This window comes from Nematostella vectensis, chromosome 7 (assembly GCF_932526225.1).
Source record: "Nematostella vectensis chromosome 7, jaNemVect1.1, whole genome shotgun sequence".
In the NCBI taxonomy this organism is placed as follows: domain Eukaryota; kingdom Metazoa; phylum Cnidaria; class Anthozoa; order Actiniaria; family Edwardsiidae; genus Nematostella; species Nematostella vectensis.
The window spans coordinates 8,323,651-8,350,510 of record NC_064040.1 but is presented as its reverse complement, the minus strand read 5'-3'; the positions used below and the strand labels follow the sequence as shown (position 1 = coordinate 8,350,510).

Genomic DNA, 26,860 nt, shown 5'->3' with positions numbered 1-26,860 from the left:
ATCGAGCTTAACATAAAAAGGGAAGCGTGTTAGTCATGCGAAAAATCCGTGATTGAGTTAGACAAAGCGAATAATGTAGTTCAAAGAAGCTGGCAAACATAGCGCACTCTGTAACTCATTCTCTCTGCTGATTGGTTACTCGCAACCGGAAACCACTTGCATTCAAGGAGTGGAGTAATTTGATTGGTCAGACTGTACCGGAAGCGGTAAAAGGCACGTGATCGACGTTTCCTCGGGTCGGCGTTCGACCCAATACTGCTGCAAAGTTTTTCTCATGGCGTTCCGTCATTACGAAGTTCCCTTCTCAAATATTATTTGAATTTCGCCCATATTAGATCGGTGGAGAGAATGAAGGGTGTTCTGGGTTCACGGAGATGGAAAAACAGATTCTTCCACATCTACTTTTGCTTTAGTATTGTTCTATTAGGTAAGTGGCTATGAACTACAAATAAATTAGCCAAAGAAGTCGTGCGTTCTGACAACTTTACCTACCAAAAACGAAGCCCGGTACTTGCCTTCTCCTCTGTAAATCTATACTATTAGTATTGTGTATAGTCGTGAAGATCTTGTCTCCTGTATTTAACTAGATAGAAAGACCACATTCTTCTTGAATTCGGCATGTTCCATTGTTTTGTGGTCTAACTGCCCAAAAGACTTTAAGCTATGTATCAGCTGTATATATATATATTGTTTGAGGCAAGACAACTATTAAGAAGAAACAATTTCATAGATCTGTATACCATGCCATTATACTTGATGTTCTATATTATCGTTAGTAAAGGCAGTCCTTTTTATCGCGGTTTGGGTGAATGTTTAGTTTATATGTCGCTTGCACTGTTGGTCGATTGACACAAAGTTTATTCTCTTTTTGCAGCCTCTCTTACGGAATCTCAGTCGAAAATCACATTCTTGGCCCAACCGCAAGATACAGCCGTGGTACTAGGCCAAGCCGTTACTCTAAAGTGTGTCGCACAATTCGGCGATAGGAGAATTCGATACTCATGGACTTTAGATGGAAACAAAATTCGGCCAACCGATCGTGTGATAGTAAACCAAGATGGCAGTTTATCGATCATCGCTACTCAAAAAGAGGATGCCGGAGAATACATATGCGTAGCAAAGGCGCGCATGAATAAAAGAAACTATGTCGAATCCAGTCGAGCAGCTGCTCTAGAGGTTCAAAGTAAGTCATTTTGGCAGATCTTTGAGAGTTTGAATGTGTGGTGACAGTGTTGGCAAAGGGGAAGGGCTATTACAATCAAACACTTATCCATGGATCGAATGAACCACACGCTTATTCAGACGTGTTTATTTAGCATATCTTGCATCGCTAAGCTCCAACCCTACTTGGAAATCCACTGTTTTATTACCCCACCGTCAAATTATCCCTCTAGGATTAGATTACCAAGTGTTTAGGGTAGTTTTATACTTTCTATGTTTCATCCCCTTTCGATCCTTTTAGCGCACCGTGAGTTAACTTTATTCTTTAAATTCACTTCTCAATTAGGCTAATACTATTGACGCCAGTAAAGCCGAGCCGAAAGTATTTTGATGGTGATGAGATTAAGAGAACATACAAAGATTCCATTAACAATGAAAAAATCGAATTGCAGAAGTTGCAATGAGAACGGGCATTGTTACGCCCTTGTAAATTTCACTGGTGTTTAGGCTTGATATCGTTACACTAACAACGCAACAACGCCTATTTATAAAACACCGTGGAAGCCACACTCTCGGTATATCTAAGCACCTACTTGAACTAACACTGAATTTTACTAAGTATTATCAATGGAAACGAATGTCTTTTTATGGCATCGGTGCCTTTTAGTTTAGCCTTGGATATTCTCTTCAAGAGATAAACTTTATTACGTATTTCTGTCTTTGTTTGCTTCAAGGCTGTCTGGTTTCAAGTACCTTTTGTTTGGTAAAGTTGACTCCCTTCAGTAAACCTAGAAAGTGGAGCCAAAATGAGGTGCCAATTGCCAGTTCTCATACGCTGAAAGTATTTCGCTTGTGTTTACACTTACAGGATAGCATATGAATGAATAGGCATATAGTTAGACTTTTATTTGGGCTAACATACATTATCTTCATAGATAATTCATAATGTTGAAATTATGAATGTTTTCAAAAAATTGATCTTTATTACATATCTGCAGAATCTCTCTTGTAACACATTCTTTTATTAAAAGGATAATTTCCATATGGATTTAATTCCGCCAGCCAAGACAGACACAGACATGTATTGGAATTGCATTTTAGAATAATTTCAGACCCTGTGTGTGAATTGTTATGAAAGAAATAGATGGGACAGGACTTCCTTCTGCACTTAAGGCATATTAATAAGGATTGATCCCAGCCTAGATAGCAATAACGCTTGACTATATAGATTTACATTGTTTATTTTGTCAACAGGAAGGGTGTCTTTTAGTCTAAATAAAAATTCAGGTCTCCTGACGCTTTTAGCTTCACAATTCTGGCTTCCTTGTTTACTATTTATGCTGATAAATATTCAAATCTAGGCAAGACCAAGCTTGCCTATTTGCAATCATTATATTTGATTTTCTGAATTCATATAATGTTAATTCATAACATATAGCTAATTTTCTCTTTTATGACATAAACTTGTAGACACAAGTCAACAGCTTAGTAAAGATTCTGGGTATGACTGAACTCTACCAAATCTTGAACTTAGCCCTAATGTTTCTTAATAATTGTTACAGATGGCTTCTATGCCTATTGATCACTTACAAATGGTTTTGCTGGCCATTTGTGCTTGTCTTTGTTTCTTAAAAAGTTTTCATTTTATGGCATAAAAAAGACATGACACTCTTGCAATAAAAATATCACATGCTCTAAAACTCTTGTTTTCTAGATTTTCTGCAAGAATACCCTCTAAAAATGCATCATACTTTTACTCAGTTTCTTACATTCTTTACATTAATATTTTCACCTAATTGTGTGCAGCGTAATGTCACATAGGATAAAGGTTATATTTTTGTGCCTTTGCTGTTTGATGATTAGTTGTTTTTTCATAATAATTCCTAGCCAGCAGGGATCAATCCAGACTTTATCAGATTAATTTAATCATTACATCCATTGAATCAGTCTTGAGGAAATAATAATCTCCTGTTGCTTGGATGTTCGCTTTTGTATAACTGAAATTTAGCAAATGTTACTATATATTATGTTAATGTCTAACCAAAGCCTTGTAGTACAACAATTAAATCATGATAATACTCCACTAGGATGTTTTACAATATTATCACTTCATCACCAAGTTGTCAAGAATTTCCATGCTCCACATATTCAGTGATGAATAAGCACTCATTTAGATTCTTATCAAACTGTTATTACTTTATGGATTACATGTGCCTTACTAATGTCTTGCCATCTTTCATTTAAGAGTTGAAGAGAGATTACATCCTAACTTTTTGTTGACAATCCAGTTTTATCTTTTATATTTGTGGTTTATATCTTGTGCTGCATTTCTATAACCTATCACTTGTGGCAAATTGGGGACCTTTTTATACAGATACATACATGCAAAATGACAACGTGTAAAAGCTATTAGGATGAATCTCCAAGTTGTTACGCATGTTTTACCCTGAACTTATTTACTCAGTATGTTTTTTTCAAAGCATTCCACTTTCATGCTGTGAAGTGGAATTGCTGTTATTTCCTGAGGTTTCACTTGTCCAGAGTGACAGCTCTTACTTACTTGACCTTTTAACCAAAGCCTTCCTTTTCAAAACCTGATACTTTTATTTCTCTATGCACAATATCTCCACTGCTTGTTTGAATCACTGAATGTTAAAATAAGTTAATTTCCTATCTATTTTTATTGTTACTGTTCCTGTTGATTTTCCTCAGGAATTTGTAGCCTTTGATAAGATAGTATTTTAATGAAAAAGAAAGTGTGGAAGTTCTGATTTACATTGTTGGTCATTATTCTTAAAAAAATGTGCTAAATAAAGCACATTACTGCAGTTGCTGACTGTGTTTTGTGAAATCCTTAACCAGTAGAGTAAAGAAAATTGCCACTATTTGTATTGTTACCTACCACCTTCTTAAAAATAGTGAAGTAATAAAAATATTCAAGGGTATAATCTTCCTGGCTAGCTGCCTAATTTGATTAGGAAGCCTTTCAAAATTATAGTTGGGCATGTATTCCCCCACTTACAATCTGTTTGGACATCAATCAAAGTCCAGTTATATGTATTTTGAGTCTTTGCCATCTTGAATACACAAAGTGTAATTGTGTTATGACTTGTGTACTTACATTCTGTTTTTATTGACAGGTATATGTGAAGCAGCAAAGATTGCAAGCAGTCCATCACAGTCACTTTTCCCAGCGGGTATTCTCATTCAGCTAAGGTGTAAATGTAATGGCATGCCCAAGGTTACAGTTGAATGGAAAAAAGATGGAGTCACCATAATACCTAACTCGGAGATTGTTGCTTCTGGAAATAGACTGAACTTTGAAAACCCCAAAGTTGCAGATTCTGGTAACTACACCTGTATTGCTCAAAACTTCTTGGGTGTACGTGAGAGTCCTGCATTCAAGATGAGCGTGATAGGTAAGATAAAGGAAAACTTTCCGATGAAATATCCTAGAGTAGCCAACCTTATTTTTGTAATGTTCCTGTTCAAGTTATGTTTGAAACTTTTTTTTTATTCGCTGACGGCAAGATTCTAGGTCTCCAATACTTTTTCCAACAGTTCTGAATTGTTTTCGAAAAAAACATTTTGACAATAATAGGGACAATAAATAATCATGTTAACTCATGCATGGTTTTGTTTGATCCCATCTCAGTGGCCTCAGTACCAGTCTTTCAAGTCAGACCAAGCGATACTATAGCAGTAGTTGGTGATACCATCACCCTTTATTGCTCAGCTACTGGTACTCCTAAACCAGATATCTCTTGGTATTTGGAGACTAGCACAGATCCCCTCAAGAACAGTAGTAAGATATCAGCCAATGCAGATGGCTCCTTGAAGATCTCAAACATTGAGAAGAGTGACTTTGGGACATACAAGTGTGTTGCATCAAACATCATGGCCAATTATGCTGTTGAAGCAGAAGTCGGAGAGGCTTGTAAGTGGCATATTTTTCTTCTTTTTACCTTATTATTTATGGTTTTCTTAACTATTTGATATTTAAGATACTTTTTATCTTAAAATCAAAATCCAATATTTTGTTAATATGTGACACTTTTTCAAAACATCCAGTTTTACTTGACATTTCTGATTCTCATCAACACACTAAACTTTGTTTTTATGGGTAATGCATCCTTAATTAGTTAAATATCAAGCTTCTAAAAAAACTCCATGCAAAGTTGCATGCTTGTTGTCATATTGTCATACATGTATCAATATCCCCAAAGCCATGACATTTCTCATTTTCTATTTCCTAATTTACCTTTTTCAGTTATTGGTGAGATGGTACTAGCGCCACCGACAAGATACATTCTGGAGAAACAGCCATTCACCTTTGCCTGTGATGTAAAGGGCCTGCCAAAACCTACCATTTCCTGGTCGTTAGCTGATGGCAAGTCCCTACCTGCTAAATATGACATGAAGGGTACTGCCCTGAGGAACAACAAAACAGCTATGGAGGACTCTGGAAACTTTACCTGTACTGCATCAAATACTGCTGGGAAAAAATCTCAGACGGTCCAGATAATCATATCACGTAAGGAAAAATCAACAATAGAAATGTTCTTGAGCCAAGGCACAGCCAAACAAGGCTGTGGGTGTAAGGTGTCAGTAGCCACGATTTTTAACAGGAGGGGCCTAAAAGGCCCTTTCAAGGCATTTTCTCCTGTATTTCAGATAATGTCTCATACATTTACTTTACTATATTTTTGGCTGCTAGAAGGGGGGGGGGGCTTGGCCACCCATTGGCTATGCCCCTGGGTAACAAACTGCACATGGATTCATCTTTCACCCAGTTTCTTGTGCTATTCAGCATAAAGTTCAAAACGAGCCTTGAAGAGGCATGTAACTCCAAAGCCTTGGAAATCGTTCAAGCCTTCTATACAAAGACATCAATGATGGACATAATCCTTCACGATCCAAGTGTTTTATAACCATGTGTTCCTGACAGTGCAATTCATAATACCACTGCTTGAGCTATATAGAAAATAGAAATAGAAAAGAGCTACTATAGGGAAGTTTTCAGGCCCAGTATTATCATCTTGATCACAGTATTTCTTACTGATTTCTCATTTTATAAATGCAGAACCACCCGTACTCACTGAAGAGCCCAAAGATATGCAAGCAATGGAAGGTCTCAAGGTGGTACTGAAGTGTGCTGCAAAGGGGGTTCCTCCACCAAAACTCATCTGGCAAAGGAACCAAATCGATGTTGTCCAAGATGGCAACCATGAAATAAACTCCAGAGGTTATCTTGTTATTCGCAAGGTGGCTCCCCGTGATGGGGGGCTCTATGAGTGTATAGCAAGGCATCTAGGTGGATGGGAGGCAACAAAGACAGCGAATGTCTCAGTTATGGGTAAGTTTGAGATATCCAGTAATGTTGGCTTTTTTGATAAGTATTCTGTACAGATACGTTTTACTATAGTTAATTTTTATTTTGTTTTGAACACCAAATATGATCATTCAAAAGTCTTGAAGTATTTGTTTTTTTTGTTTAAATCATATTCTATACCAGTAAACTGTGTCATTGTCTTTCTTAAGAAGACGTTCCACTATTTGCGTATTGTCATGCCATCTTAAAGTTTTATGCAAAACAATGTTCTACGGTTTGTAAGTTTTTCACAAGGCACTGTTGGGGCTTAGCCGGCCATGCCACTGTTATTGATTTCATTGTATATTGAAAGACAATTCATGTAAAGAAATCTCAAAAATCTAAAAACAAAGTTTTATTCTTCCTTTGGTCAATTCAATCAACAATGTCACAATATCTTCCCAAAATCAGCCAATGAAAAAGGACTCTTTATCAAACTTTGTATTTTGCTTGGATGACAAAATGGTGGCTAACTGTCTATTTAGATAATAGAAAGCATCTACTCTATCCAAAACATGGGGTGACGTTTAAGTGGTCATTCCTTTAGGTTGGGTTGTATTTTCTCGATAACTTCTATAATAGAAAGTGTCTACTCTATCAGAGACATTGGTGTGACGTTTTAGTAGCCATTCCTTTAGGCTGGGTTGTATTTTCGCCATAACTTCTATAATATAAAGTGTCTACTCTATCTGAGACATTGGTGTGACGTTTTAGTAGCCATTCCTTTAGGCTGGGTTGTATTTTCCCCATAACTTCTCATCTTATTCTTCAGCTGCTGTTAAACTAGCTGACTACCACCAGGTCCACCACAAGTTTGACTTGGGCTCAAAGGGCAAGATCTACTGTACATTCAAGGGACACCCACCTGTAAAGATTGTCTGGGCAAAAGTGGGTGGGGCTGAACTGTCTAAAAAGACCGAGATAGATGGCGACACCCTCATTATCAAGGACTTGCAGATGTCAGATGCAGGGATGTACTCTTGTACTGGAATGAATGGCTTCAGTAATTACACAGCATATGTCAATGTGTCCGTGTTTGGTAAGTTAATATGAACTCTTCTAGGTAGAACAACACTGTGGTAATATATGGCAGGAGCAGATCTGCTGTAGGTTTCTGCTTTCAGGGGGGTGACCTTTATCGGTAATAAAATGCACAACAATTAGACTGCTTTGAGGGCATGCATCCTCAAGAAGGAAATACTGTATTATTCTAGGCCCTCCCAGAAACTCCAAGTCCCAATTTGTGTACATGACACCTTTCCTAGGCAGCCCAAGAGGGGAATTTAACTAACACCCCCGCCCCTCCCCGTAGATCCGAAACTGTGCTGAATAATTGTGTTTATGCTTTAATTGCAATAGTTAATTATTAATTTAGAATAAGGGCTTAGCTGCTTAATTGCTTACAGGAATGTTTGTAACAGACAAGCCAAGATTTTGAAAAGGTTTACTTAATTGGACTGCCCTCAGTCTAAAAGATAGGTGGTTTAGTTTCGCTTTCGTAGACTAAACGGTGTTTGTTCCTATTCCAGTGTACCCCAAATTCGAACTCAAGCCTAAAAACACCACCGCAATGGCAATGGACTCCATCTGGCTTCACTGTAATGCGTCTGGTTACCCCAAACCAAAGATCAGCTGGGGGAAGGAGCAACAAGGAGGGGATAATTTGGACAAGGAGCGGTTCATTCAGTTCGAAAATGGCTCTCTTCTTATCAAGAACATCAAGCTGGAGGACGAAGGACGGTACTACTGCATCGCGGGGAACTTGGCGGACTTCAAGCAGATTACAATCTCTCTGAAGGTCAGACTCCTGATTTGTCTTTAGTGCTGTTAATTATAAAAAAAACTTGGGACGATGAAATGTTGATAGATTATCCGTTTCATTACACGAGGCCGTTTTGCCACCAAAACTGTGTTCTTGTTATTATCAGTTAAAAAGTAGGATACATATTTTGATGAATGAATCCGGAGAAACAAAGTAACAAAGTGGGCAAACTTTGTTCTGCTTTGGTCTCTGGTTACGTTTCTGGCATAGAATTACAGTACAACAATTGTTGTATACATTAGATTCATTCTCTTCGTACTATGCTGTTATGGGCTAGAATTACAACGGTTGTTGTATACATTTGACTCTTTCTCTTCGTACTATGCTGTTATAGATGGGCTAGAAATACAACATTTGTTGTATACATTTGACTGATTCTCTTCGTACTAAGCTGTTATAGATGTGCTAGAATTAGAGCAGTTGTTGTATACATTTGACTCATTCTCTTACTATGCTGTTATAGATGGGATAGAATTAGAGCAGTTGTTGTATACATTTGACAAATTCTCTTCTTACTATGTTGTTATAGATGGGATAGAATTAGAGCAGTTGTTGTATACATTTGACAAATTCTCTTCTTACTATGTTGTTATAGATGGGATAGAATTAGAGCAGTTGTTGTATACATTTGACTCATTCTCTTACTATGTTGTTATAGATGGGATAGAATTAGAGCAGTTGTTGTATACATTTGGCTCATTCTCTTACTATGCTGTTATAGATGGGATAGAATTAGAGCAGTTGTTGTATACATTTGACAAATTCTCTTACTATGTTGTTATAGATGGGATAGAATTAGAGCAGTTGTTGTATACATTTGACTCATTCTCTTACTATGCTGTTATAGATGGGATAGAATTAGAGCAGTTGTTGTATACATTTGACTCATTCTCTTACTATGCTGTTATAGATGGGATAGAATTAGAGCAGTTGTTGTATACATTTGACAAATTCTCTTCTTACTATGTTGTTATAGATGGGATAGAATTAGAGCAGTTGTTGTATACATTTGACTCATTCTCTTACTATGCTGTTATAGATGGGATAGAATTAGAGCAGTTATTGTATACATTTGACTCATTCTCTTACTATGCTGTTATAGATGGGATAGAATTAGAGCAGTTGTTGTATACATTTGACAAATTCTCTTCTTACTATGTTGTTATAGATGGGATAGAATTAGAGCAGTTGTTGTATACATTTGACTCATTCTCTTACTATGCTGTTATAGATGGGATAGAATTAGAGCAGTTGTTGTATACATTTGACTCATTCTCTTACTATGCTGTTATAGATGGGATAGAATTAGAGCAGTTGTTGTATACATTTGACTCATTCTCTTACTATGCTGTTATAGATGGGATAGAATTAGAGCAGTTGTTGTATACATTTGACTCATTCTCTTCTTACTATGTCGTCATAGATGGGATAGAATTAGAGCAGTTGTTGTATACATTTGACTCATTCTCTTACTATGCTGTTATAGATGGGATAGAATTAGAGCAGTTGTTGTATACATTTGACTCATTCTCTTCTTACTATGTCGTCATAGATGAGATAGAATTAGAGCAGTTGTTGTATACATTTGACTCATTCTCTTACTATGCTGTTATAGATGGGATAGAATTAGAGCAGTTGTTGTATACATTTGACTCATTCTCTTACTATGTTGTTATAGATGGGATAGAATTAGAGCAGTTGTTGTATACATTTGACTCATTCTCTTACTATGCTGTTATAGATGGGATAGAATTAGAGCAGTTGTTGTATACATTTGACTCATTCTCTTACTATGTTGTTATAGATGGGATAGAATTAGAGCAGTTGTTGTATACATTTGACAAATTCTCTTACTATGTTGTTATAGATGGGATAGAATTAGAGCAGTTGTTGTATACATTTGACTCATTCTCTTACTATGTTGTTATAGATGGGATAGAATTAGAGCAGTTGTTGTATACATTTGACTCATTCTCTTACTATGCTGTTATAGATGGGATAGAATTAGAGCAGTTGTTGTATACATTTGACTCATTCTCTTACTATGTTGTTATAGATGGGATAGAATTAGAGCAGTTGTTGTATACATTTGACTCATTCTCTTCTTGCTGTCTCCAGGTGGTGCGGAACAGCCCTGCGGAAGCCCTAAGCTCCACCGCGTCCATGGGCCGTGCTATCGGCATCGCCGTGGGTTGTGCCGCCGCCTATATCGTGCTGGTCGTGGGCCTGATGATCTACTGCAAGGGGAGGAGGGCGAGACAACAGAAGAAGGATCAACGTATGTTTAGCGACGTTATTTTGCTTGTATTTTCTCTATACAGTGGGGGTTATGTCATCAGATGCGCATAGAGTTAATGTGCGGCTGTCCAATGGGCTTCCCTTAGGGCCAAGGTTCTCTCAATGTACCTAGCGGATGACCAATAGATCCAAATGATTAATGTCTGTTTCTCAAGGGCCAATAGAAAACCCGCCGATTTGATACTAACATTTTGAACCCTTATTTGTCTCTTTAGTAACGACTCCAGTCAACGGTGACGTGGAGAACGACGAAGAGGCTCAGGATGACCTAGCTCTCCAGCCAATCAACACCACGCGCACAGGCTACAACAAGATGGAATTCCCTCGGCACGACCTGGAGGCGCTACGCACCCTGGGTAACGGCTCATATGGCCGCGCGTTCCTGGCGAGGGCCAGCGGTATAAAGGATGGCGAGCGAGAGACGATGGTTGTCGTGAAATCTCTGATCGCTAAGGATGATATTGTTCGGGAGGACTTCACGCGCGAATTGGAATCTCTCGTTAACATGGAGCACTCTAATGTTGTGTCCCTCTTGGGTGTGTGCCGCGACAGTGAACCTTTCTACATGATCTTCGAGTGCTTTGAAAAGGTTGGTATACCTTACCTGTTTGCTGTTGTTATTCAAAAGTCCTGGCTAAACTAGGAGACATGTTACTCGCAACATTTAGAATCTCCTAAATGTTTCCTATTTTTGTCACTGCCGAAAACATATAACGCGAGAGATTTTGTAGCGGCGACACCAAAATCTTGTTCAATTATCCGAGAAGCATCTCTGTCACCAGTACAGGATTTGGCGTGGTACAATGTTTTATGGGGCGCCTTAACTAGAAAACATGTCGCACGGAAGATCTTTCCTAGTTTAGCCAGGCCTTTACAAGAACCTGGGGCGAACACGAGAGAAATCTCTAGTGTTAATTTTTAGGCTCATTTCCGAGCCAGATTAAACGTAGTAAACAAGGAAATCTGCAAGTTTATGTGAAAGTTACGCAGTTCTAGAACGATAAGAAAAGCGAAAAAAAATGATTGTAGCGGTTTCCAAAATGGTGTGTTACATCATGCAAGAAAAACGATGGTATGAAAATTGTTTGATGTGAAAACAATAATGCAATGCATTCTTTGAAGGCCGAGCTTGTCCCTTTAAAATAAACTTGATCATTTACTTATTGTAGCTTTTAAGTTATTTTACTCCCATGAAAGTGTAGTGTTCTTCCACATCACATCTTGGTAACCACGCGTCTTTCGGTCCACAGGGTGACCTGAAGCAATTCCTTCTTTCCTGCAACGATAACGGGCGCAGTACTCTGACGTCATCTCACAAGCTGACCATGTGCTCTAACATTGTGTCGGGGATGAGTTACCTCGCCGCCAACAAGTTCGTGCATAAGGACCTTGCCGCGCGTAACTGCATGGTGACTAAGGATCTGCAAGTCAAGATAGGCTTTCTTAACCTCAGCTACGATCTGTATAACGCCGAGTACTACCGCTTTAACAACATCCTCATTCCCCTGCGCTGGATGCCCTCTGAGGCGATCTTCCACGATGATTTCACGGAGAAGAGCGACGTCTGGTCATTCGGGGTGTTAGCCTGGGAGATCTATTCGCTCGGCCAGATTCCCTATACCGACCGGTCGGATGAGGAGGTGTTGAAGTGTGTCAAGGATGATCTTCGCTTGCCTAAGCCTGATAACTGCCCGGATAATATGGCGAATGTCATGAAGAAGTGCTGGGAACCGAATCCCAATGATCGGCCAAACTTCGACATGATCTTCGCGGAGATGTCGGAGGTTGCTGTTGACAGTCACGTTTGAATCTTCTTCCCCGAATCGACGCCGACGAGTACCAACAGATTATCGATTCCATCTTGACAATCCTATGGATATTCATACAGGACATACCGGCACATTTGTGGACCAAAAGCTTTACTGATGCTAGCAAATAAAGAAATTGTCCAACTTGATCATAAGACTGTTGGTCGAGCAAAAAATTACAAAAGAAGTTCACGAATCGTGTTACGAATCTGGGCTAGTTGTGAGTACTAAGGAGTATCCACAACAGCATTTCTGGGCGTGCACGTGAATATGTACGTGATACAGAGATGGTGGTTGGAGTAGACCTCAAGAATCATTGTACGTATAGTGTAGTAACAAAGTAATGTACATATCAAGCAATGGAGCAATCATTCGCCCACATGGACAACCCAATGTTATCCAAGGCCACCTGACATATGTCAACTCCCCAAGCAGCGACGGGGGGGCTAGTGGACACGCCTATTGAACGCTAGGGGGATTGGTACGAATGGATCATCTCACTAAAGGGACTGGGCTCTCTGTGAACATTGGGGACTAGGACGGAGCATCTCTTTAGCTCTATGTTTAGGAAATGATGGACAAAATGAAGTTGTTTTAGAACAAGTAAGCTTATGCTAGCCAGCTACGCTTAATGTTTACAAGGGAAGATAAAGTGTGTGACCCATTTATGAACGGCACCGATTTACGGACACTTACATCGGACATTTGAAGCAAAATATGCAAAATAAGTTACTAAATGCAAAATAAGCTACTCAATGTCTAGAAAACGGGTTTTAAGGGCAGCTCCTTTGCTATCAGCACAGAGAACCTTAATTTCACTCGCTTAAAAGAAAGGTGCAATCCGTAAATGGGGCCATATACTATATGTGTAATTTATCTTGCTTCCTGTATTGTTTTTCACTGTCTCCTGAAGGCTTGACGGTGTGGCAGGCATGAATACACAAGAAGCCTGGGCGTCTACCACCCAGCGTATTCGTACGTACGAATTCTGAGCGATGGCAGTTGTGTAATATTGCCAACAGCCACACCCGCCACAATTGCAAATAAATCTGCTTTGATACCTAGTCCTTTATGGGAGATTGTAGCTCTGACTTCAAAGTCTATAAGCGGTTTCTCCTTTCTATAAGAGACTATAGGTTCATTAAGGATTCTAGCCGTATGAGGCTGAGATCTCTGATAAGTTGCCAGTTTTTTATAAGAATCTTCAAAAGATTCTGTTTAGCCGGGTAGAACCTCATGACAAAATGTTTAGATTCGTTTATTAGATGCCATGTTTGCCTCAAAACGCATTTTGCCTGTCCGTGAATTCAACACTCGCCGTTATGTATGTTGTGAAATCGCGTAACCGTATCTAGAATAAGTTGCGAATTTCGGCTTAGAAGGTGGCAAGTGAGGAATTTGTTCTCAACGGACGTAGGCCATCTCCCTAGACACAAACCCTTCTTATAACTAAGAGGGTGGCAAGAGGAGAGAATGCGTGTACTGAAAAGTTTCAGTAAGCTATGGACATCAAGGATATTTAAATCAATGAATCTTTCGCCCTTTTATAGACTTCTGATGAAGTAAATAAAGTGCGTAGTGTCTTTGAGATTACACTTTTGCTTAAGCGTTATATGCCGCAGAAATGGATCTACGGAGGACGATATACGCTAGACGTGGTTTATGAGGTGACAAAAACCTTAGGTGACATATTATATGTCTTTGTGGTGGAATTTGTCGTTCTTTAATGTTTCACGTCTATAGGAGCGTTGCTCGACCTGACATAAGCGCTTTCTTTGTGCATGTTAAGTTTCTTAGAGTTATTTAGGACATATCTGCAGTACAGCTCACTCCTGTTTTAATAGATTTCTTAAAATCAAACAGGAAGATTTGAGGCTGCCGAGAATCGCCACTGTAACTCGTAGAATTCAAAGTGCACTTTGGCTTTTTCTGGCTTTTTCTGAGAGAGGGCTCGCTCATCTCGTCTAAGGTGCCTTCCGATGTCATCGTTTGATGAAAAATCGGCGGGCGGTTATAGCGTTTACAAGACCGGTTTCGGACTCTTAATGAAGAGACCTTCGTCAGTTGTTTTTCGCTAGGTTGCTAATGAGGACTTCGTAAAGTATGCTCGATTAGCGGATTGTGACATGAAGACACGGGCCCGTTTATATATCAGAGGTCGGACGAATCTTTCATTGAAGTGACTAGTCGGTGATTGGCTATCTAGCGTTTTACACTATTTCGATCCGCGTCATTTTAAGGTAGGCTATGTTTCGAAAACAAAAGGCCTATTGTCGGTGACACGGTCGCGTGTTAGCGCTATTGTTAAACCATAGGAAGCAAAAATAGACAGATATTTCTATCAGGAAGATTTTTGCATTCCCTCGACTTGTCTGCAAATTTATATTGGTATGTGGACTGGTACAAAAAAGTCCGGCTACCTAGATCAATTGTGGGTGAATCCTCGAAAGGCTTTCGCGTTACGGGAGCCGTGGAGTTTAAGACCGTAGTCTAAGCAAGTCAGTTGTGTAATGGCAGGTCCGAATGCACTCGGCTTATCATCGGTGGTAGGCACGACTACTCTGGGCCTATTACAAGAGGCCTGGGCGTCTGGCACCCAACGTAGTTTTCGTACATACGAATGCTGACCGGTGGCAGGCACCCGGCGTATAAAAATCCTGTGTCGTAGCCTCCATAGGAATGTGGGTAACAGAAATGGCGTGGTTTTTGAAAGCCATGTTCTGCTAAGTGGCGAAAAGAAGAGTTGTTTAGTTTTTAAAACTAAATTTTAATTACGGATATTTGCTCATTTATTTCATACACATAAAGCATTGCTGATAAAAGGAATCTCGAGGGCATTTCATCTGACATAGAAGTTACAACGCAAACTGTAATGAAAATTTGTGCTTTATTTTTTAATTAGTTTATGTCTAATGTATTATATAAATTTATTTGTATTTTTAATATATATTTTTATGACTGTTCCTTGCATGCCTTCAAAAGACCTGGTTTTCATAAGAATAACAATATCATGTCTCTTGCCCCCGGGATTCATGTTCGAAAGAGACAAGCTTCCATTCAGCTTTATACGATGCCCCAACTGGTTCAAAATCGTCTTCTGTGCTTAAAAACATTAAATTGTTCCCAGCAAGAACAAATTGTCGAATTATACTGAGATTAGTGAGAGAAGTTAACGTTTGTAATCTGGATCAACTAAGAAATTGCTGAGCAAAGTAGTGAATAAACATAAATCTTCAAAACATCTCACAACATTCTATTGTTGGTATCGAAAGTATTTAACTATTACTGTCGAATCCGTTGTATCGCGACCCGCCTTTTCAAAACACGATTTGTTTTGGTTTTCTGTTCCGTCAGTAAAACCATTCTAAGCCAATCAGAGTCTCGCTTTGTGCACTTCCCTGGCTATCCTCTGGACGAAAACCAGACAGTGTCGCGACAGAAAGCCATGCAACTGCACTAGGCGAGAGATGGCAAGAATCTGATTGGCTTAGAATAATTTGACTGGCGGAACAGAAAATCCCAAAAGACAAAAACAAACCGATGTTTTGAAAATGCGGCGTCGCGATACAACGGATTCGACAGTAAAGGCTGTCTCGTCCCCAGTCTCGGCTCTGTTAAAAAAAAAACACACGCGGCGCGCGAAGGACCACGGGAGGGCGAACCGGAGGGCCGATTCGAGCTCTTGTAACGGTACAGCATGCATTGCGTTTGCATTGTCTTACTTCTCACCGTCCGTTAGCCTTTGCGCGCCGTCGTTTTTTTTCTTTCTCCGCACACGATCACGACTGGGAATCAGTCAGCAGTAAAGGGTCTTTGCAATCAGTTCAGCGTATCTGTCAGCCGCCATTTTGTCATCGTAGCAAAATACCAAAATACGTGCAAGAAAGCATCCGTTTTCATTGGCTTATTTGGGGAAGCTATTGTTAAAATTTGGCAAATAAAGTAAGAAAAGCATGGCTGACTAAAGCTCTTAAAGTTTCGTTTTGGTTATGTCTTGAAGTCAAGTGCAAACAGATCCAACATTGGCAGGCGTTGTTGGCACCTCTTCTCACGGTTGATAAGACAAAGGAAATGTTTGCGAACTACATCACACCACCTCCCAACACAGGCCCGTACCCAGGATTTTTCTTCGGGGGGTGCGTGTGGTCCGTAATTTTTCCCGAGGGAGGGGGGGGGGGGGGCTCTCTAATAAAAATCTGACCACCCCTGAAAGAACAAAGAGGGTTTTTTTATGCCTTTGCAGTATCTCCACGGGACGTTTATTGTCAGATTATGCTTTATAATTTTGTCTACAAATAGCACGTCTATTGCGAACCGAAAGGGGACCTTCGGCCGTTGTTCGCACCCCCTGCACCCCCCTGGGTACGGGCCTACAACATGATGTACAAACAGTGTCGGCTTTACTGGGCCAGCGTCTGCCAGCAATTCGCGCTGTTTGCACAGGACAAGTTTTACGTATTTTCAAATGCGGCGCGAAATGATGGCGTATTGCGAGGAGAGCGCGGTGTCTTGTGGGAAGACCACAGCGCACACTTCAAACACCTGGTCTCAGTCTCTTTGTCCGTCACTAGAGTACCTGCAATTTGTTTGAATAGACTGAATCAATCCATGTGTAACGCTACCAGTTTGTCGATCACGGTCTGGCAGTCACGCTAGCAGGTTAGACTTGTATGGGATCGCAAGTGCGTCTAACATCGCTAGGAATAGGAATAGAAGACGCCAGAAAACAAGGCTTTCATTAGACTCGTAAGCTGGTGCTAACGACATACACCCGTATCAAGCCGATATGATGAGGTAGCGCACAAAAAGGTAATGGAAGAAAGGATATATTTAAGCTTGTCTTATAATTATTCTAAGAGCTTTGGCTATTTAACTCAAATAACTTTGAATTACGGGAGAGAGGTATACATCTTACACAGGTAGGCGTAAACATAATAATTATCTCTTGAAATTCACATGGAATTGAATAGGTAACACTACAGTCTGTCATATCAAGGTGGATAAATTTGATAGCCGCTGTCTGATGAATAGAGGTTACTGGGGCGGGGACAGGTACATATAGGCCATGCACTAGCGATTTGAAATAGGAGACCCGCTTTACGCACAGTCAAGTCTCCAGGGGTTCGTCATGACTCTAAGTGGTAATCTGGCTCAGGGAGGCTAACGCCTGCTGGTTTATGCAAAGAGAAGTGGTTCATTCCTCCCCTTTAGCAAAAAAATAAACAACTTGCAACGGAACACAAACTTTGCGACTTCTTTATAAGTATCTCCTCGCCTTCATTAACGACTCATAAATTAAACGAATAAGTCAATCAAGTCATAGTTATCAAATTTGTTTGCCTGTCCATCATCTTGTCCACGTGGATCTTATCTATGTCTGTCAGTCCATCCGTTCGTCCATCTGTTGAATATGTTTATTGGTCAGTCCCCCTCTTTCCTCACGTCGTTTAGAGTCTATCCGTCCATCTGTCATATTTCGCTGTTTATTCGTCAAAGCATCACTTTCGAAATCTCCTGAATCTTCTCTCCTGTTTGTCCGTCCGACCCTCTGCAGGGTCGTAGCCCTTGGGTGCCGGGGTGGGGCATCAAAATATTCTAAAAAAAATATATAAGGAAATGACCAGTAGAGGCGGGGCTGTGCCCCCTTTATTTTTTGTTGTTGTTTCTGTATCGTGCCCCCAATATTTCGAGGCCTGCAACAGCTCTGATTTGTTAGTCTACCCCTAGTCTTACGCATTGCTTCTGTACTTTATCCTGCAGGCTAACTTGGTCATGGCTCTTCTAGCGATGATGATCGCTCGCTTCATGGTGACCGTCGCAGTGATTGGTAGCGTTACCATCTATTTCTACTTCTACATCCTTAAAGACAAATCGCCGTGGCAACCGGGTAAACAACCCTATCTAGCATGGGACTACGCAAATCGCCGCAAAGTCCTCATTCTTAAGGAACCCGGCGCTAGAGTGTCAATCATCGGCCAGATATTCAATCAGCACCCGGGCGTGTTTTATATGAATGAACCCCTGTACCCCTTTGAGATGTTCCGAACGCTGAACTACACCAAGAGAGGCGAGTATAACGGCCAAGTGCGTGCATTTCTGGACAATGTCTTTCATTGCCGTTTCTATGGTTACGATGACTATTTGACATTCTTCTCTCATCCGGGACTAACGGATCCTCGATATCGGCTGTCGAGTAGGTCTCTCTCATCGCCTCCATTGTGTTACTCCCACATGGAGAACTTCACGAGTTTAGCGGCCTATTCCGCCAACTGCCCGATACTAGTACCGCGGTGGATATCACGGGTGTGCGCGCGAGAGCCCCACGCTGTCGTGTCAATTGCTTCCAAACGCGCCCCAGGGGGTGGACTCACTGGGCTCATCCCCTTGATTACGTCAGAGGCATTGAGCGTTATTCATGTTGTTACAGACCCACGCATGCGTGTGTGGGAAGGATCGCTGGACAAGGACACGAGTGTTTCTTTCCATGATTATGCGCAGAAAGAGTGCGCAGAAGTCGAGCGCGAATTGAACGCATCGCTCAGCCTCCGAGCTCGCGATAACACCCATTACCATGTTCTGAAATACGAAGATTTCATTCACAATGTGTCTTCGGCTGCACCGGAAGTAATTCGTGTCGTTGATTTGCATTACTTACCGGAAGTGAGAGACTGGGTACAGGTTAAGAGTGGGGACTGGGTCGAGGCTGAGTCGAAAAGGCATGGTGTGCCGGTTGACGAGTGGAGGGTGAAGATGAGTGACGATCAGTTGGCTGCCACTGAACGATTCTGTGCTTTCTCTTTGCGAAAGCTAGGCTACAAGTTTGGACGCTCCTGAGTCAATAATTTACACTTTTAAGTGTAAATGCCAGAAAACTCAAACCTCTAAGGAAATAGAAAATGGTTCGAAATCTTTGAAATCATCTAAGTGAAACAACCTACCAGTTCCATTTAGTAAAGTTCAAGTTACCGATAGAATAAATATGGAAGAGTACTTGAAGGGAAACAGGAAAGGCCAGACAGACTCCCAAAAATTTCCGAATTAAATACAGGCACTCGAAGAAGAAATCCCGGAAATTTTTATTCCCTTTCGTTCCATTTTTGCATTCCCTGCAAGACCAGGAGATCCAAGGTCGAGTTGCCAAGGATTCCAGTTTCCAAGGGTTTGAGTATTCGAGACACCGTACTACTTGTACAATAAAAGCAGACATTTTGACACAAATTGTTTTTGGATCTTTTATCCTTATCGCTTATTTATTTATTTATTTATTTATTTATTTATTTATTTATTTATTTATTTATTTATTTATTTATTTATTTATTTATTTATTTATTTATTTATTTATTTATTTATTTATTTATTTATTTATTTATTTATTTATTTATTTATTTATTTATTTATTTATTTATTTATTTATTTATTTATTTATTTATTTATTTATTTATTTATTTATTTATTTATTTATTTCATTTTTTGGTTTGAAGTTATTTTCAAATTATTGTGTTTTTATTGTGGGTCAATGCTGTGGAATATCTATATCGGACCAGGTCCCGAAACGTTTGGGGAGGAAAATGACATATAGAAAACAGTTTCGCCCTAACAGGCATAACCATAATTCTGAAAATATTTTGGCGGCGGGCGTTCCAGCAGCACCGCTATCTCTAGCGACCTGCACTACACACAAAGAGGCATGAAAAAGAGGCACCAGCGCGAATGACATATTGTTTACTTTGTCAAAGTGTTTTGCTTATAGGTCGAAAGTATTAAATAATCTAGAAAACGTTGGCTCGTAGTGCTTCTTTCTGAAGTGTGCTTTGCAACCGCTTGTGGAGATGGCGTGCGGGACACTAAAAGCGGCTACAAGCAGATTCTTTGCGAACACCTACCATATTTATAGAAAAGCTAATTTTCCCTCTAACACGCCCCCAAAATACCTGAGGCCCGATTTTGTACTCTAAAAGATACGACAAGCATCCCGAATAGGTCGACATGGGAAGAAGGCTCTGTTAAAGAGAAAAAATTACCGCCTTTTATAACTAAAATCTCTCCAGGAAATCTTTGTGTATTTTGGTTTGCTTTTCGATCTAAAAATCTCGGTACGCCCTTTTAATGGGTTACCTGTGGTACATGAGTGACCAGTCCCTCTCTTTACAACTCCACAAAGATTCGGTGGTAATGGTGGCTTGCTTATTGTGACTTTGAAAGACTCGTTTGATCTAATGACTAAAAATTCCACTCGTAACGCACTCGAGTAAGTCTTTATTAGTAACTGAAGTCGAGTGTATTTAATAGAAAAATGTATAGAGACGCTTTAGACAACGTGTCTGCGTTTAATGCCAAGTTATGTTTCGAGAGAAAAATGCGAGCGCCATTTTTAGACGCGCAAACCGGAATAGCTATGAACAACTGCAATCTCTGGTTGAGCAAGTTTATGCGTAGAGAACCTGAAAGTTCACAGTACATCTACACATATCCTGCTAGACGGTGGCGCAAGAAAAAACGAGTTTATCAACCAGAGAAAAGCGAAGAGGAGAAAGGGAGCTTAGTAGAGGAAGGTGAGGATTGATTAGGGGAAATGTCATAACGCGCCCGCTCCGGTTAGGTTTGGGAAGTGTTCAACAAGATGTGGGTGATTCGGCATAAAAAGCGGGTATTATAACTGGGTTAAAAGCCGGCAATTCTAAACGAAATTTGGGCTTTGCTCAAAAAGCGGGTGATTTTGCCTTTAAATGTCAGGATCTTGTGAAGAGGTGAAAAAAAATTGTGAACCGCGTGGGAGCTGTTTTTATCTATTATACTGAAAGGTAAGAGCTAGTGTTTGTTTGTGAAAGAAGTGTTTAGGCCTGATTCATATGTTGTACTCCTGTCGCACAGAACCTTATTATTATTATGTCAGTGAAGATTCTGTTGTATGAATCAACAAGAGAGGCTCTGTAATGTATGAATCAACAAGAGAGGCTCTGTAATGTGCACAATGACAACATAAACAATAATATTTTTCAACATTAACTTGACATTCCAGAGCCATCATCATTCACCGAAGCAGAGGGTGAACAAGCATTGGAATATGTGGACTCACAACAGATGGGTAGGGCAGAAGAGTTCACAGAAGAAGACACACTGGGGCTAGAAGCCAGTAGCGACTTAGATGAAGACGTAGAAGAGCAGCTGTCATCGGATGATGAGGAAGTCGAGCTCGGGAAAAGAAGGCGTGGTCGTCCTGGCCGCAAGAAGGGTTATGGTTCTTCTTCACAGCTCCACACAGTCCCAGTATGTATCTTATACTTTACTCTCTAGTATTTCTTAAAAAGGGGAGCTTCTTAAAGGGCCCTTCATGTGCAATGGTGACATTGTAGACTTGATCATCATACCTGCTAATGGGTCCTGCTGGTTTCATTCTTTTCTAGCGTCCATCACCACTCTTCTCAGGCTCCATGATAGTCCGAAACATAACAAAGGAGGAATTAGCACGAATGACACCAGAGGATCGAAAGAAACCCTACGTCTGTGAAAGTATGAGAATTACAAGTACTTTTTTGCCAGCATACAATACCCCATTTATTCTTTCCTTTTATCTAGGGCATATTAATGCCATGCATCACAAAGCAATTGAGATATTAATAATAGCAGAAATATCCCTTAAAGCACTTTTTAAGAATGGAAAATGTCCGTTTGCGCAGACAATACTGTGCTGACATCCATGCATCAGTTAAAAGTACTGTATGATGGTTTGTCATGCGGTATTATTTCCTTTTTACCCTGTCCAGTTTGCGGCAGACGATACAAGAATGGTCCTGGTTTAAAGTACCATTATACCCACTATAACCATGACCAGGACAATACTAGCAATGCCGCCCAAGATGATCACTCCATCTCTCTTCCCTCCACTCCTGCCGCTCTGGCTGTAGACTCACCCAAGGCACCATCACCCATGCCGAGAGGACCAGGCCGCCCACGCAGACCAGACATGCAGTCAACACACTCTGTGACACCCAACAGCTACTGCGACTTTTGTCTGGGTGATGTGAGTGAGAACAAGAAGAGCGGAAGGCCTGAGGAGCTGTTGTCTTGCTCTGACTGTGGAAGATCAGGTATGTATGATCAAGATAGCTAGGTATTTGCCCTTCTGCTTAAGTCGTGATTCTATTAATTGAGTGGAGAGAATTTCATGTGAATCAAGAACATTATTTAAATATTGCAATATAAATTCTCAGAACCCTATAATTTCCCAATGTAACAGTTAGAAAAAGTGGCCCATTGATTACATAACAAAGAAAAAATACCACATTCTGACCGCTTTTTTTAAGTTACATTGCTCATTGCTGGTCTGCTGACATTGATTTGCAGAAGACGTGTTTACATCAAACCAACATCAAGTCTAGTTTTTCATTGTCAGTTCATCTCATGTAATTCCATTTCTTGTTCGTAGGTCATCCATCATGTTTACAATTCACACCCAAGTTGACATACAATGTGAAGAAGTACCGATGGCAGTGCATTGAGTGTAAATCATGTACACTCTGTGGCACCTCTGATAATGATGTAAGCATGAATAGTCAATTTGCCATGTGTTAACATTTTTTTTTTCCAAATTGTGATTATGATCATTGGATCCATTACCACCTGGTACTTCTCTTAGTTCCCCCTACAGTACAAAGGTCCTGGGACTTCTCTTAGGTGCCCCTACAGTACAAAGGTCCTGGGACTTCTCTTAGGTGCCCCTACAGTACAAATGTCCTAGTACTTCTCTTAGGTCCCCTTACAGTACAAAGGTCCTGGTACTTCTCTTAGGTGCCCCTACAGTACAAATGTCCTAGTACTTCTCTTAGGTCCCCTTACAGTACAAGGTCCTGGTACTTCTCTTAGGTGCCCCTACAGTACAAAGGTCCTAGTACTTCTCTTAGGTGCCCCTACAGTACAAATGTCCTAGTACTTCTCTTAGGTCCCCTTACAGTACAAAGGTCCTGGTACTTCTCTTAGGTGCCCCTACAGTACAAAGGTCCTAGTACTTCTCTTAGGTGCCCCTACAGTACAAAGGTCCTGGTACTGCTCTTAGGTGCCCCTACAGTACAAAGGTCCTAGTACTGCTCTTAGGTGCCCCTACAGTACAAATGTCCTAGTACTTCTCTTAGGTGCCCCTACAGTACAAATGTCCTAGTACTGCTCTTAGGTGCCCCTACAGTACAAAGGTCCTAGTACTGCTCTTAGGTGCCCCTACAGTACAAATGTCCTAGTACTGCTCTTAGGTGCCCCTACAGTACAAAGGTCCTGGTACTTCTCTTAGGTGCCCCTACAGTACAAAGGTCCTAGTACTTCTCTTAGGTGCCCCTACAGTACAAAGGTCCTGGTACTGCTCTTAGGTGCCCCTACAGTACAAAGGTCCTGGTACTGCTCTTAGGTGCCCCTACAGTACAAATGTCCTAGTACTTCTCTTAGGTCCCCTTACAGTACAAAGGTCCTGGTACTTCTCTTAGGTCCCCCTACAGTACAAAGGTCCTAGTACTGCTCTTAGGTGCCCCTACAGTACAAATGTCCTAGTACTTCTCTTAGGTCCCCTTACAGTACAAAGGTCCTGGTACTTCTCTTAGGTCCCCCTACAGTACAAATGTCCTAGTACTTCTCTTAGGTGCCCTTACAGTACAAAGGTCCTGGTACCTATCTTAAGTGCCTGTACAGTACAAAGGTCCTAGTACTTCTCTTAGGTGCCCCTACAGTACAAAGGTCCTAGTACCTTTCTTAATTTTCCCCTTACAGTAAAAATGTCCTAGTACTTCTCTTAGGTCCCCCTACAGTACAAAGGTCCTAGTACTCCTCTTTGGTCCCCCTACAGTACAAAGGTCCTAGTACTCCTCTTTGGTCCCCCTACAGTACAAAGGTCCTAGTACTTCTCTTAGGTGCCCCTTACAGTACAAAGGTCCTGGTACTTCTCTTAGGTGCCCCTACAGTACAAAGGTCCCAGTACTTCTCTTAGGTGCCCCTACAGTACAAAGGTCCTAGTACTTCTCTTAGGTCCCCCTACGGTACAAAGGTCTTAGTACTTCTCTTAGGTGCCCCTACAGTACAAAGGTCCTAGTACTTCTCTTAGGTCCCCCTACAGTACAAAGGTCCTAGTACTTCTCTTTGGTCCCCCTACAGTACAAAGGTCCTAGTACTTCTCTTAGGTGCCCCTTACAGTACAAAGGTCCTGGTACTTCTCTTAGGTGCCCCTACAGTACAAAGGTCCCAGTACTTCTCTTAGGTGCCCCTACAGTACAAAGGTCCTAGTACTTCTCTTAGGTGCCCCTTACAGTACAAAGGTCCTGGTACTTCTCTTAGGTGCCCCTACAGTACAAAGGTCCCAGTACTTCTCTTAGGTGCCCCTACAGTACAAAGGTCCTAGTACTTCTCTTAGGTCCCCCTACAGTACAAAGGTCCTAGTACTTCTCTTAGTTCCCCCTACAGTACAAAGGTCCTAGTACCTTTGTAAAGTGCCCCTACAGTACAAAGTTCCAAGTACCTTTCTAAAGTGCCCCTACAGTACAAAGGTCCTAGTACTTCTCTTAGGTCCCCCTACAGTACAAAGGTCTTAGTACTTCTCTTAGTTCCCCCTACAGTACAAAGTTCCAAGTACCTTTCTAAAGTGCCCCTACAGTACAAAGGTCCTAGTACTTTCCTAAAGTGCCCTACAGTACACAGGTCTTAATGCCACGAACCCCTAAACCCTGCTTAATTCCACAGGACCAACTGCTGTTCTGTGATGACTGTGACAGGGGCTACCACATGTATTGTCTCAACCCACCAATGGATAAACCTCCAGAAGGTCTGGCAAGCACTTCATTTTATGTGCCATTGACAAACAATTGTTTAATGCACATTTGGGTGCACTTGTTTTAATAAACGTTGAAGCATGTGCAGTATACCATGAATGTACCATGTATCAAAGTGAAAAGAACATAAATGCTTTCAAGTATCTTTATTACTTGGGATATGAGTCCAGAAATAATACCAAATAATTAGTTAGGTTATTAAGATTCCTTTGTAATATTTTGATGTAAATTATGGCTTATAAACTTTATTTCAATGCAGAAATTATATGTGATGCAAGAAGCATAGTATGTATCTTGGTTTGCTTGTTTATTGTTAGAATTAGGTATAAATACCAGGGACAATGTTGGGAGAAATGAGAATGGAAAAATCCAATTTAATAGAATAGAAAAATAGATGTAGGTCTGCATAGTCTTTTACAGAGGCACCAGGAAGATCTCATTTGTTTTTAGGCAGGAAACTATTGCCCATGTGATACAGGGCAAGTCTTGCTCTTGCTTTAACATAAGCCCCTAGTAGGTGCACTGCTTGTGTATTGTGGTTTCTGACTCAAAACTGTTCAGTTTGAAGAGAAAGTCACTTTGTATTTAATCAAGAAGTAATGTTGGCTTGAAAAATGGCAAAATCAGTATTATTGGCCATATATTCTACAAAAATATTTGCCAGGCATTTGATGTCTCTTTTTATTTTTCAGGTCACTGGATGTGCAGCCTATGTCGGCAGTCGACCATGCCTCCATTCATGCAGATGCAAATGATGCATCCATCTGCTACACCTTCCATGTGATCAGCCAAAAATTCCCCTGCTCAGGCCAATAGTCAGGATATTTAGCAATAGTTCACTAAACCATTTTGTGGGCCACTTTCTTTGATCCCCCTCTATCTACTAGACTCGACTTCCTGCTGTGTTCCTGCGATCTTGGCCTGATCACCCTATCATCACTAAGTAAAAGTCAAGGAATGCTGTCTCACTTGTCGGCTGGAAAACTGAACTTTTAAGATCAAACACCGCCCTCTCTCCTCAGTACCACTTTAAGAGTAGATTGTATTGTATATAAAAGCTGAAAAAAAGTTTAAATCACAAACAAACAATCAAAACTAGGACATAAACATGACATGCATAAACAAATAAAATAGTCTTTGATAAAGCTGAGTGTGAATAGTGAAAACTCAAATCTTTATATAAAAATTCTGATAAAATTACTTGACTGTATTCTTGTATTCCCTGTGCAAACGCTTATTGTCATGGCGATGTCAGTGTTGGGCGTAAAGGTTCAATGGTAAGCTTACCCATAGCATTGTCGAGTGTAGTCTATACGGTATTGGGTGTGATAGTAAAATGGTACTGTAGTTTTGCTGTCGTAGTGGTGTTAGGTAAGAGAGTGCAATTGCGTTAATAGGTGATATGGTGCAATGATAGTTTACCGTCATGACGGTGTTAGGTACAATGTGCAATGGTAGCTTACCACAATGGCGTTGTTTGGTGCGAGGGTGAAATGGCAGATTACAGTCATTGCGGTGTTGGTTACAAGAGTGCAATGGTAGCTAACCGAAGTGGTGATGTTGGGTGAGAGGGTGCTATGGTAGATTACCGTCATTG

General features: G+C 40.6%; 3 protein-coding genes and 1 long non-coding RNA gene across 5 annotated transcripts; 3 read left to right on the top strand and 1 right to left on the bottom strand.

Annotated features, from left to right (window-relative positions):
* Nucleotides 1–212: 212 nt before the first annotated feature.
* On the top strand, nucleotides 213–13,524 carry LOC5513038 (inactive tyrosine-protein kinase 7). Its single transcript, XM_001633249.3, has 11 exons — nucleotides 213–427; nucleotides 875–1,183; nucleotides 4,302–4,580; nucleotides 4,817–5,098; nucleotides 5,432–5,695; nucleotides 6,245–6,517; nucleotides 7,305–7,571; nucleotides 8,062–8,330; nucleotides 10,473–10,632; nucleotides 10,868–11,241; nucleotides 11,903–13,524. The coding sequence occupies exons 1-11, from the start codon at nucleotides 349–351 to the stop codon at nucleotides 12,458–12,460; spliced, it is 3,114 nt and encodes a 1,037-aa protein (XP_001633299.2). The 5' UTR covers nucleotides 213–348; the 3' UTR covers nucleotides 12,461–13,524.
* On the bottom strand, nucleotides 9,104–10,952 carry LOC125568385. Its single transcript, XR_007312319.1, has 2 exons — nucleotides 10,841–10,952; nucleotides 9,104–10,760 (listed from the first exon to the last, which is right to left on the bottom strand). It is a non-coding gene; the product is annotated as an uncharacterized LOC125568385 (long non-coding RNA).
* Nucleotides 13,525–17,096: 3,572 nt separating the features above from the next.
* Nucleotides 17,097–19,678, top strand: LOC5513039 (carbohydrate sulfotransferase 3). The gene is made up of 2 exons (XM_001633250.3): nucleotides 17,097–17,269; nucleotides 18,221–19,678. The coding sequence occupies exon 2, from the start codon at nucleotides 18,233–18,235 to the stop codon at nucleotides 19,292–19,294; it is 1,062 nt and encodes a 353-aa protein (XP_001633300.1). The 5' UTR covers nucleotides 17,097–17,269; nucleotides 18,221–18,232; the 3' UTR covers nucleotides 19,295–19,678.
* A 927-nt stretch (nucleotides 19,679–20,605) lies between these two features.
* LOC5513005 (zinc finger protein DPF3) lies at nucleotides 20,606–26,463 on the top strand. Of its 2 annotated transcripts, none has more exons than XM_032382514.2 (7): nucleotides 20,606–21,012; nucleotides 21,480–21,727; nucleotides 21,865–21,970; nucleotides 22,366–22,548; nucleotides 22,887–22,999; nucleotides 25,175–25,256; nucleotides 25,956–26,463. In XM_032382514.2, exons 1-7 carry the CDS (start codon nucleotides 20,754–20,756, stop codon nucleotides 26,045–26,047), a joined length of 1,083 nt encoding a protein of 360 aa, XP_032238405.1. In that variant the 5' UTR covers nucleotides 20,606–20,753; the 3' UTR covers nucleotides 26,048–26,463. The 2 variants fall into 2 exon arrangements, with proteins under 2 accessions (XP_032238405.1, XP_032238404.1); XM_032382513.2 differs by having other exon boundaries at nucleotides 22,225–22,548.
* Nucleotides 26,464–26,860: the final 397 nt, after the last annotated feature.